The sequence below is a fragment of the Tiliqua scincoides genome, chromosome 6 (assembly GCF_035046505.1).
Source record: "Tiliqua scincoides isolate rTilSci1 chromosome 6, rTilSci1.hap2, whole genome shotgun sequence".
NCBI lineage: Eukaryota > Metazoa > Chordata > Lepidosauria > Squamata > Scincidae > Tiliqua > Tiliqua scincoides.
The window spans coordinates 39,839,702-39,852,982 of NC_089826.1; the positions used below are offsets into that span (position 1 = coordinate 39,839,702).

At 42.7% G+C, this 13,281-nt stretch overlaps 1 protein-coding gene across 5 annotated transcripts in view; it reads right to left on the reverse strand.

Moving 5' to 3' along the window:
* The window catches only part of INPP4B (inositol polyphosphate-4-phosphatase type II B), a 338,885-nt gene that overhangs the window by 75,673 nt on the left and 249,931 nt on the right, over positions 1 to 13,281 (reverse strand). For all 5 annotated transcript variants that reach the window (XR_010794649.1, XM_066631736.1, XM_066631738.1 and 2 more), the window contains one exon: positions 7,556 to 7,768. Coding sequence is in view for 4 of the 5 variants with exons in the window: in XM_066631736.1 (XP_066487833.1) it covers positions 7,556 to 7,768 (213 nt within the window). In the remaining variant the exon portion in view is untranslated. The remainder of the gene's footprint in view (positions 1 to 7,555; positions 7,769 to 13,281) is intronic.

A 13,281-nucleotide genomic window follows, 5' to 3' on the forward strand; every position in this document is an offset into this window, starting at 1 on the left:
CAACAAGAAGCTGACAGAACATACCAAGATCCAGGTCTACATAGCTTGCGTCCTGAGTACACTTCTGTACTGCAGCGAGTCATGGACTCTTCGCTCACAACAGGAGAGGAAACTGAACGCTTTCCACATGCGCTGCCTCCGACGCATTCTCGGCATCACCTGGCAGGACAAAGTTCCTAACAACACAGTCCTGGAACGTGCTGGAATCCCTAGCATGTATGCACTGCTGAAACAGACAACTGCGTTGGCTCGGTCATGTCGTGAGAATGGATGATGGCCGATCCCAAAAGATCTCCTCTATGGAGAACTAGTGCAAGGAAAGCGCCCTACAGGTAGACCACAGCTGCGATACAAGGACATCTGCAAGAGGGATCTGAAGGCCTTAGGAGTGGACCTCAACAAGTGGGAAACCCTGGCCTCTGAGCGGTCCGCTTGGAGGCAGGCTGTGCAATATGGCCTTTCCCAGTTTGAAGAGACACTTGGCCAACAGTCTGAGGCTAAGAGGCAAAGAAGGAAGGCCCATAGCCAGGGAGACAGACCAGGAACAGACTGCACTTGCTCCCGGTGTGGAAGGGATTGTCACTCCTGAATTGGCCTTTTCAGCCACACTAGACGATGTTCCAAAACCACCTTTCAGAGCGCGATACCATAGTCTCTCGAGACTGAAGGTTGCCAACAACAACAATATAAGGTCCCAACTGCCCCACATCATGAACAATTCCATTTCTGTTCAATTGCTTGGATTCTGCAGATGACTGATATTTCATACAGGTGTTTGAACTTCATGGAGAGTTCACCACGTAGTTTCAACTTTCCACTTGTAAATAACCATTCAAGCATATAAAGCTGTCTTATATACTAAGTCAGACCATCTAGCACTCAATCAGTATTGTCTATATTGACTGGCAGAGGTTCTCCAGGGTTTCAAGCAGGGGTCTTCCTCAGTACTATCTGGAGATGTCAGGGGCTGCATGCATGAGCGATGGTCTAACTACCGGCGAAACAAAAGAAATACGAAGCTGATAATTTAAACTGAGGTGGAATTGAAATAGTTCTAAAGGAAGAAGTGAAACAGATTGATATGTAGATTTCAAAGTATGAGAAATTACAGAATGATTATAATGTAAGTTAGATTTGACAGCATAAGCAAACTCTTTTCTCAGCATGGACTCATTCAAAAAAGAATTTTGTGACAGGTGTACACTGAGGAGTACTATTCATTCTAACCCAATCATTCTGTATTGTATGGTATCTGTATTTTCCTGCAAAACTACTTCATGCATATATTTCCATCCTTTATAAATAACTGAAGATTTTGCTTTTGCTGGGTGTTTATTTTAACAGTTGTCAATTCTCTTGCTTCCCAGGGTATTCTAGAGATGTACTTTGCACCTCTCAAAGACCTATCTAATGGATTTCCTTACATATAAGCAGCCTAATCAACTGCAGATTGGGGACAGAAACCAAGGAAGACTGTAATTTTAACTGAAATGTTTTAATTCCATAGAAATAAAGCAAAATGCAGTGAATAACTGCTAGATCGTGAGCCTCTCTGGGACACGGAGCCATTAGTTCTTTCTCTGTAAACCGCTTTGTGAATTTTTTATTGAAAATCGGCAATGTTGGGGAAAACCCAGTGGAACTTGACTTGAGTCGCCGAGTCATTGCCCCCCCCCACGACTTGACAACGAGTCAGAATGGGGGCACTTCCCGAATCTCCAAGTCACCCTTTAGTGACTCTAATGGACCTGAGTCAAGTCACCCTCCCCACTTTAAAAAGCCAGCTGCGGAAAAAATGGGGCTGCTGCCAGGGAGTGTGCGTGTCAGAGTTCTCTTTACTTACTCCCCTGCTGCCCCTTCCATCTGTAAAGAGGGTGGGAGGAGTGGGAGGGACCGAGTGAGAGCCGGGACATAAGCAGTGAGAGGGAGGAGGAAAACAAGCAGCAGCTGGGAGGTTTACCAGGACAACCCGATCCTTGGCAGCCCTACTTACAAGTACTCCAACTGCAGCCGCTCATTCAGTGCAGCTTGCTCCCCCAAATAACAACAGAAGCAAAAACAATGAGGTTGGAAAGCAGAACTGGCAAAAGAGTTTTCTCCTACCTACCTGGACTTTTGCTGCCATTTGTAAGGCAAGAGCTCCCCTTGGGCTCCTCCTCTTCAGCCAATGAAAATATACAAATGCCTATAGTTTGTCCAATGATCACTGGCTGCTTCCTTCCTATCAGAGATGGGGAAAAAGTTTGCTCCTGTCTCCCCCCCCTCCTGCCCATTTCATTAATGCTTTCCTGCCTCCCGGCTGGAATGCCCTCTGTGCTCACTTCAGCAGCACATATACCAAAAATTGGAATTGGAACTCCCTCCTGCTCACCCAATCGGTATGCTGGCCCTACGAGGTTCTTCATGCCACGTAACAGTAAGCTAGCCCACCTAGACACAGGCAGACTCGAATCAGCATGCTTGGGGACGAGCGCCGAGTCAGGAAGACCCTGACTCGCATCTTTTTCAGAGTCTTCCACAAGTGCGACTTACAAGTTGCAGTCACCCAAAATTATTCCTTTTCGCAATCAAGTCCAAGTCACTGACTCGAGTTCCCTACACTGAAAAGCAGTATACAAATTCTGTTGATGATGATGATGATAGCAGCAGCAGCAGCAGCTTTTTCTTGAGATCCATATATTTGGCATTTTTGATCATGCACAACTTTAGTTTTAAAAACCTACATACCAGCCTCCTTCCTCCCTAGGTTTGAAATCAAACCTGACTCACTAGTGCTAAAAAAAACACATCCTTTTGCAATAAGCTTTGCATATCCTAGTTCTGTAAATGCATATATGCTTATCTGAACTAAACAAAACCTCAGTGGGAGTATCATAGTGGTTAAATTGAACTTGTGAGTTTGCCTTCATTCCAGGGTCGAGCTGGCATTTTTTTAACATCATTTCTGAAAGGCAAGTTAAAATAAGCTTTTGGTTCATCCAAGCTAAGGTTCTATTTAATTTTAAATATCACAATATAGATCTGAAGGATCTTGAGCTGTAAGTGTAAAGGGACCTTCTATTAGCGTAGCATGGAGTAGAGTATGCAAAGTTCTAACCTTCACAAAGATCTCTGCCCTGGTAAAAAGGCCTCTAAGATGCTTAAAGAGCAAAAAAACACCATGTTTATTAACTGAATAAGCTCTTCTTAAAAGAAATATACAAAAACAGCATCCTACCCAGATTACCATTAGTGGCCATTGAGGGTCTAACTTTTTTAATGCAGTTATCTGCAGATAAGATTGCAGGTTAAGAGAAACTGGATTTACATAGGTTCCAAACTGACACTCACTGACTTACTTCCAAGCTATTCAAATTGGCTTCCTTCAGTTAAAACATTTTGGTAGATCAAATATTAGGAGGGCTGATTTTCCTCACATATTCATTTATGTTAGGCAATTAACTTCATTGCAGCAATTCGCAATTTACACTGATAGCTACTGAGATATTCTGGGACATGGGCCAAGCTTCACTGTCAAATTTTATGTGTCTCAGGATCAGAAGAACAATGATTAGCTTCTTCCTTGCTTCCCTCTGGTTTCTGATTCACAAGTAGAATAATTATTTTTCCATTCGACCATGATAGTACACTTACACAAATATAACATTTAAATTAGGACTACAATCAGACATAACCCAAATACAGGTACATAAAATCTGAATTGTTCTCATGGAAGTAGTGTTAGTATTGGAAACATCCTATTACTGTCTTCACTAAGAATATAAGAAGAGCCCCGCTGGATCAGGCCTAGGTCCATCTAGTCCAGTTTCCTGTATTTCACTATGGCCCAAATGCTTCAAGGAGCACACAAGACAGCAAGACACAACCTGCATCTTGGTGCCCTCCCCTGAATCTGACATTTTGAGATAGCCTACTTCTAAAATTAGGAGCTTGCACTTACCTATTATGTATTGTATCCCATAATGGACTTTTCCTCCAGAAATTTGTCCAATTCCCTCTTAAAAGCATCTAGGCAAGATGCCATCACCACTTCCTGTGGCAAGAAGTTCCACAGACAAATTACACACTGGATTAATAAATATTTTCTTAACCCTTTTTTCCTTTTTTTTTTTTAAAAAGTAACTCATAAACATGTATTTATGTAACACTCTCTTTTTTTTGTTTTGTTCTGTTTATGTAATACAATAACATTAAAAAAAATTTTTTCTTTTAATCTGCTTAGAAAGAAAGGTCTCCCAAACTGGAGGTACCATCCTAGATATTTCTGCTACATTCCTGTCTTTGAGGCATCCAAAAATATATACCACAACTGAACATGCATGTATTTGTTCCTCAGAAAGTTACTGAAATGTGCCCTAGTCTATGTTTAGAGGTCTTGTGCTATACAATGATAATTTGGAAAGGTATTTGGGGAAAATACCTTTCATCTAATTATTTCCTTAGCTCGCACAGTTGCGTCTTCAAACCTTACAACAGTTGTGGCAAACCAGTTGTGTAGTTATTTTGGCATATGGAAAAGAACAGTTCTCTGATACAGATTATACCTCTCTTAAAACTTTGGATAAGTATAGCCTATCCAACAACTCTGCAGTATTTTCATATTTGTTTCTTTGCAAGTACAAAATTGCACTTGCAAAACCAGTCATGCTATCAGTTAGCCCTATATACAGAGCAGAGGCTTCATAGTGGCACTCTGCCCATCTAACTCTTGCATTATGTATGGTAGGACTTTTTATCCTCCCTGAAGGAGGCTTTCGAATGATAGAAACAGCTGGTGAGAGAAAATGGGAACAACTTTTCAGAGTCAATTGTAACCATCAGGTGGAATATTTTTCTTTACAAAGTTAGAATTGCTTTGATAGCGCCTGTGAACATCATTACCAAATACATTTCACTTACCAGCTCAAACTATACTGAGCTCAACTGCCTGTCAGTATTTACAATAAACGGGGTACCCTTCAGGGAGAAAAGCAAGATACAAAACAAACAGTAATGTATAGAAAGTAACTTTCAGCATAAGATATGTTAAGAAAATGCTTTCTATGTGTAAATTTACAGGGGAAGTCTGACCCTAACATGCAAGGCAGAACCATGTGGATAATTATTGTACCCAAACACCTCTCCTTTGGGCAGCTTTCCCCTACTTTTCCCTCTTATTCTTTAAAAAGTGAGAGAAGAGGAAGGTAAGCATTCCCTGCAGGGAAGCATTTGAATACCATACAAGGAGTGCCAAGGGCCCCAGTCCCTAGATTAGGGGCATGAAAGCTTGGATTTAAAGTAAAACAACAATGCTGTGTATACACGGTTTATCAACTGTATTTTAAAATCACAGGAAGTTAAGGGTTTCAACAACTAGCCTCCCTTTAGGAAAATATTTTCTTTTCTAAGTCTTTAATCTAGTTTTGAATGCCTTATTATAATTGGCTAAAATTGCTCTTTTGCATTCATCATAATATCTTCCTACACAAATGAAAAAAAAGGAATTGAGAAAACATAAACTGGAGCTATTTTCCTGCCTGGGAATATAGCAGCTGAATACTAATACTAGACACAATGAAAATGTATGCACATAAAACAAATTACCAATCCTTTAAAATGTGCAGGGCATGTAAGCCTTAAGTACAGAACGCCAGGGACTATAGAATGTACATTTTTAATTTCCTTAAAAATGAAAAGAAAAAGACAGATTGTCCCCGAAAGTAAATTATCTATTTATGCTGCATTTATTCTAATACAGTATAAGCTTTCATGGAGAAGAGATCCACTTCATCATTGTATTGGCAACCTTCAGTCTCGAAAGACTATGGTATCGCGCTCTGAAAGGTGGTTCTGGCACAGCGTCTAGTGTGGCTGAAAAGGCCAATTTGGGAGTGACAATCCCTTCCACACCGGGAGCAAGTGCAGTCTGTCCCTGGTCTGTCTCCCTGGCTATGGGCCTTCCTTCTTTGCCTCTTTGCCTCAGACTGCTGGCCAAATGTCTCTTCAAACTGGGAAAGGCCATGCTGCACAGTCTGCCTCCAAGCGGACCGCTCAGAGGCCAGGGTTTCCCACTTGTTGAGGTCCATCCCTAAGGCCTTCAGATCCCTCTTGCAGATGTCCTTGTATCGCAGCTGTGGTCTACCTGTAGGGCGATTTCCTTGCACTAGTTCTCCATAGAGGAGATCCTTTGGGATCCGGCCATCATCCATTCTCACGACATGACCGAGCCAACGCAGGCGTCTCTGTTTCAGCAGTGCATACATGCTAGGGATTCCAGCACGTTCCAGGACTGTGTTGTTAGGAACTTTGTCCTGCTAGGCGATGCCGAGAATGCATCGGAGACAGCGCATGTTGAAAGCGTTCAGTTTCCTCTCCTGTTGTGAGTGGAGAGTCCATGACTCGCTGCAGTATTGAAGTGTACTCAGGGTGCAAGCTCTGTAGACATGGATCTTGGTATGTTCTGTCAGCTTCTTGTTGGACCAGACTCTCTTTGTGAGTCTGGAAAACGTGGTAGCTGCTTTACCGATGCGTTTGTTTAGCTCAGTATCGAGAGAAAGAGTGTCAGAGATCGTTGAGCCAAGGTACACAAAGTCATGGACAACCTCCAGTTCATGCGCAGAGATTGTAATGCAGGGAGGTGAGTCCACATCCTGAACCATGACCTGTGTTTTCTTCAGGCTGATTGTCAGTCCAAAATCTTGGCAGGCCTTGCTAAAATGATCCATGAGCTGCTGGAGATCTTTGGCAGAGTGGGTAGTGACAGCTGCATCGTCGGCAAAGAGGAAGTCACGCAGACATTTCAGCTGGACTTTGGACTTTGCTCTCAGTCTGGAGAGGTTGAAGAGCTTTCCATCTGATCTGGTCCGGAGATAGATGCCTTCTGTTGCAGTTCCAAAGGCCTGCTTCAACAGGACAGTGAAGAAAATCCCAAACAAGGTTGGTGCAAGAACACAGCCCTGCTTCACGCCGCTTCGGATGTCAAAGAGGTCTGATGTGGAGCCATCGAAGACAACAGTGCCCTTCATGTCCTTGTGGAAGGATCTGATGATGCTGAGGAGCCTGGGTGGACATCCGATCTTGGGGAGAATCTTGAAGAGGCCGTCCCTGCTGACCAGGTCGAAAGCCTTCGTGAGATCTATGAAGGCTATAAAGAGTGGCTGTTGTTATTCCCTGCATTTCTCCTGCAGTTGTCTAAGGGAGAATACCATATCAGTGGTGGACCTGCTGGCTCGGAATCCGCACTGTGATTCTGGATAAACGCTCTCTGCAAGTACCTGGAGCCTCTTTAGTGCAACTCATCACTTCATCCACTTCATCACATGTGTGAATATTGCTTCATCCATGCATTTCATGTATGCATGTAACAAACTCGACTGTAATCCATGAACACCTATACCACAGTACATTTGTTAGTATTTATGATAACCTAGAAATCTTTGGGTTATTTGCCACAGGCAACTAATACGGCTGTCTCTTTGTAATTTCACCTATGCACAAAAAAGATATGTGTAACCAACAATTTGTAGGTGTATGAACTAGCTAAGTATCCAACAAATAAAATTTTGAAGTTACTCACCCACTCTTCCTCATCATATTCTGAATGATGGGGTATGGAATCCTGTCTCTTGATCTGGACTGGATGCTCCTGATTTGGTTGATCGCCACCCTCCTCAACATTATTCCTTGGCACAGTTGGTTTTTTTAGGACACAACCTGGACGAGCTGTGTATAGAGCTAAAAGGGCACTTCTGATCAGCTGATCCTTAAATGCATGCACAAATAACTCTGTCTAGAATGAAAATGAGTATGCAGTTAGTAAGAGGTAGAAAATGTACTTATCATTTATACTACAACCAGTAGCTGCAAGGATGTCCCCCAAGACAATGCAATAAAAACCTGCCTTTAGCTATTTCTATACACCTGAATTTCTGTTAATGCAAGTGTACAAGTGGGGCCTCTGTATCCATTGATCTGGCCCAACATGGATTCCCTGGATCCACGATGAGTCAGACTCAGGCCTCACCTGCACCTGCAAGGGTGACCGGAGCTGTGCTCCGGTCACCTCTTGAAGGTTTTCTGAAGCCCACACAAGTCACATGCTTCCTGAGAGAAACTGGAAGTGATGTTTTTATGCCTTTTAAGGCATTCTGAGGTCTGGGAAAGCCCTTGGAGGCTTCCTTGGGGCCTCAGAGTGCCTTAAAAGGCATAAAAACATCACTTTTGGTTTCCCTTTGGAAACCCGCAGAGGCAGTGGGTGGACGCATGAGGGGCCAAAATTGCAGATTCACTTATACGTGATTTTCGTTATTCGCTGGGGCAGTCTGAGAGCTGATCCCCTGTGGATACAGAGAGCCCACCTGAACTACAGTTCATACAAGTCTCCATCAAGCAGAATAGAAAGGTAATTAAATTTTTGGTGCTGAGTCTCAATACTTCTATATGCAATTGAATGCATTTTGTAAGCCTCTCTGACACTGAATTTAATAGGGCTTACTTTTGAGCAGACATGCATAGAATTGCAATAGGACTTATTCCCAGTTAAGTGTGTATAGCAACCATTTTCAACCACTGCGCTGTGGCACACTGGTATGCCGCGAATAGTCTGTAGGTGTGCCGTGAGAGTTTGGGGGAGGGTCATTTGTTAATAGGGCCAATGGGGATTTGAGCTCCCCATCAACAGCCCGGTATGCCTCGTCAATTGTAAAAAAACTGATGGCGTGCCTTGACAATTTTAGTATCTTGTCCGTGTGCAGTGAGATGAAAAAGGTTGAACATCACTGCTGTATAGGATTGCAGCCTGAATGCCTTTTGACAAGTAGATGGGGGAGATAATGCATTCTAAAATAATTATAAACAGTTACCTATCACTCACCAGGTAATGCATTTTTCCCTTCAATACTAAATGCTTAATGAATAAGCTGCTATCTAAACACAAAAGCTTTAAGAACACTAATAAGCTAGTGACAAGGAGCACTGTTAGCATTATAAAATAATAGTTCCAAGGAGTACCTGTCAGAAGTACCTATCAACAATGTCCCAATTCAGATAAAAGAGGATGATGTGAGTAAAGAGTATGGGTGTTTTTTGTTCGAGAACTGCTGGTGCTTGTAGGCAGTGGTGTGGCTAATGATCATGTAGCCCGGTGCCAAGCTCAAAATGATGCCCCGGAAGCAATGTCACAACTGCAAGTGACATCATGCCGGGCTTTTAAAAAACTGAAAATTGGAGGGAAGCCTGCCTCCATCCAAGCAGCTCACCACCCAGTTGCTCTGCCTCCTCCCCTAGCCAGTGGCATAGCTAAGGCACCTATCTGCTACCTTTTGTCAAAGAAGATTTGTAGCCGCCAAGACGAAATCAAATGTAAGTAAATAAATAAAAAGCGTGCCCCTGATCAGTTCGAGACACTGTGCTGGGATGAAGAGGGATTGTTATTCTCCCTGTTTTGAGTTAAGAAAATCTACTTTTTGTTCCATAACAAAACTTTTTGTTTCCATTATCTGGTTAATTGGACATACCTTTTGATAGAATATAGATATTCCAATGTTTCATTGTGTTCTGCATTATATTACATTTCCAATGATATATAACATGATGATATTATTCATACATATCAAGATTTTCACAATTTTGGTCAGCTTGTTGCCCCCCCTAAAGCTTGATGCCCAATACAACTGCTATCCCCTGCACCCCTTTAGCTACGCCACTGCTTTCAGGGGTGGGGACTGGGAGGGGGATGTGCCCCAGTGGCACCGCATTGATCGTGGTGCCGCAGCCACCCAGAGGCTTGTCTCTCTACGGGGGGGGGGGATTCAGAGAGGTTCTGGGAGGCCCACAGGCCCCCCCTGTGGGTCTCCCTCAAGCAATTTATTGCTCTGATCTGCAGGTTGGAGCAACTTTCAGTTTACCGGAGATGTACTCTGACCTGCAGATCAGAGCAATAAGACACTTGGGGGAGACTTGCAGAGGGGGTCGCAGGCCTCCTGGATGCTCTCCAAGGCTTGCTGATCCCCCCCAGTACAGAGACAAGTCTCTGGGTGCTCATGGTGCTGCGATTGCTGCAGCACTGCCTGGGCACTCATTCCTGGGTCACTCGCCTTAGGGGGGAATGGACAGATTTTAGTTCCTATGGTGGGTTGTAACCCACCACTTTGAGTACCAGTGAGATAGGGGTAAACATATGGCAAACATAACAATACAGAAATGCTCACAAATTAAGCTGATATATATGATTTAAAGCTTGATGTGTACATACACAGTGCCATTCTATGCATATTTTCTGAAAAGTAAGCCCTACCGCATTTAGCTGGACTTAATCTCAGGTAAGTGTGTATAGAGTTGTAACCTAAGAAACTTGGTATATCCTATTTCTACTTCCATGGCTTTTATTACTTCAGGCAACATGATTAGGACTAATCAACCCATGCAGCAAACTGCATGCAGGTGGATGATGACATTTTTCTGGCTCCTGTATGAAACTTCCTGCAAATAGTAAACCAGCACAGTAGGCAAGGCACATGGCTATAGCTTTTGTCTCTGGAAAGTGTTCCTTTTGTGCAGGTAAGTTTTTCTTTGTTTGATATTTACTTTATAAACCACTTTTTAAAGAGGGTGTCCAAAGCAGTATGCAATAGAATTATCAAAAACAGAACAGTTAATCATTTTAAACAAAGTTTAAAAGAAATACAATATTAAAATGAACAAATCCCCAAAGGCACAGCAACATCCCAATGAAGAGAACATCATGCCTACCAGAACAAGTTTTTTTCAGACAATGAAAAGTGGTCATCAATTGGGCCTCTGGGGGAGGCCATTCCACAACCTACAGTGCCCCAATTGAACATGCTCATTCTGCATCTCCACTGGAGCTGGGGCCTGAAGTAGCTGAAGATCTTTATATTCAGGCAGGTTCATGTGGAAAGAGGTGATCCTAAAGTGATCAAGGTCAGCGCCTGAATTCTTGCCACCTGATTGCAAGATAGCCAGAAGGCAACAACAATTGACTGGAAATGAATCATACAACTGGTGTCACTCTCGCAGTTTCTGGACTGAAACACCTATGAAATCTCACCACATGGGAAATCTCATGAAATCTCACCACAGGGAAGCAGCTTCCATGCTATTACTGGACAGCATTCACTGGACCCATGTAGTATGGACAAAGAGCAGCAACAGCTGCTGATGTCTACCAGGATGGACTTTTGAAGTGCAAATGTCTGCTTGGGAACATAGGCAGGAAAACAACCTGATGGATGCAGTTCTGCTCTTTGGAATGTTATTTTGAAGTTCACTGGGATTGGGGATGAAATATCTTTCATGGAACTCAAAGGAGCTGCAGGCAGCTATTTCTTTATCCAAAGCCTGGCTTATTTGTCCCTTCTGTGTTTAAGCAAGGACAACACTGCCTGGATTCAAACTGGAGCAGGGCAGGGAAGGAAAGAAGGCAACAAATGCATACAGTCAGTGGCGCCATTAGGGTGCGCGTCACCTGATGTGAGAGCTCATTGCGTCATCCCCATTATGAACCTCGTCCTGTACCAGACTATACAGAATAAATTACAATATCATATGTACAACCTAAATGCAGTGGCTTAACTAGGGTTGGTGTTACCCCCATTAACCTTATCTATTTTTTTTAAGATACAACAGTACAGGTCACCCAACAAATCAGTAACCAGCAAAAAACCAATGGGCAACTTAACGGCACTCACACAACTGAATAAAAGATCTGGTATTAGCTCTGCTACATGGAAATTGAAAGCTGACTCTTTATTGGTTCCCTGATGTGCCATAGTAACACCTCATAGGTTCTGGAAAAAATCAGTGTCATTGGTCAGTGTTTAATTAGGGAAATCCACTTTTTGTTTCATAATGCTGTTGTGTTTTCCTTTTCTGGTTATTTGGCTATAATGTTTGATAGAAATTTCAATGCAGTTTGTTTCATTTCATTCTGCATTAAATTCCACATTGAATGATGCCTAACAGTTCAGTATTATTCAAAAATACCAAGTTTTTACCATTTTTTGCTAGTAGTGGAATCACCCCCCTGAGCGCATCACCCGGTGTGGTCTGCATCCCCTGCACCTCCCTAGGAATGCCACAGCAGCCAATGAACACTTTCTCAGATTTATCTCTCCAAATACCTCCTCAGTTTGAGGCTAAGCTATACATGGGATGAACAGGCAAGGAGGAAGGTTGCATCAGGGAACTCAAGGTTGCTACTGTCAGGAGGAAGAAAATAACTGAGCATGTCTTGGAATGTATAAGCACAAACATATACAGGGCCAGGGGAAGAAAGAACCAGAATTTCAGAATCTTGGGACAAAGATACTTCAGCTCAGTCAATGTTCATTTGCAGCATTCCACTCATCCTTCCATGCAGCAGGAGGAAGCAAGCATGTGATTATTATGGGGAATTCCACAAGGGCAAGGGTGCGAATGACTTGTGAACATAAAAGCAGAATCAGAAAAGGGATGGAGGACAGAATTCAATATTTTAAAGAAACCACTGGTGTTAGTGACAGCTAGCACATGAGAAATGATTGATATCATGATAGTCTTGCTTCCTGCTGTGAACCCATTATAAGCTAATTGCCTAATATGTTAAGAGGCAATGATCCACGATGACTGATGGCAAGTTTACAGTTCAGATGATCAAATGATTATTGCATGAATAATGTAACATTTCATTCTTAGGCACCTAGTCTATGGCAAGCAAGACTTTCTTGAAAAAAGGGTCCCTATCCTGAAAAACTCTTCCATTTCACTTTCATCTTCTGAACAGACCTTGTGACTGAGATATCCCTGATGCAGATTAATTTTACAACCCTCATATTTTATTAACACCACTACAACCAACCACTAACAATTATTTTTTCTACTTCTTGCAAAAACAGGTTGAGTCTCATTATTCGCAAGGGTTCCATTCCCAGGACTCATGTGGATGGCAAAAAAACGCACTAAAGCAAATCAATTTAAAGAACAAAGTCCCTTTGCTCTGGTGATTTAAAAACAGCCTTGCTGACCTTTTGAAATGCAAATAGAAGCAATCAGTCTCTCTGCAGGTGCTTAGGCTTCACTAGGAGGCAGCAATCCTTCTCCTCACCAGGAGCCACAGTGAGGGGGAAAGAATGAAGGTGATAATCATTGCCATTTAGCCTTCTTTCAGGGGGAAGGGAGGGGTTTGCTTTGTGCCTGAAGAGAGAATGATTGATGAATTGTCAGATGGCTGCTCTCTCTGGCATTAATGAGGATATTGTTAAAGGACTGTTTTCCTTTAATTTAAAGGGTACTTCTCATTATGTT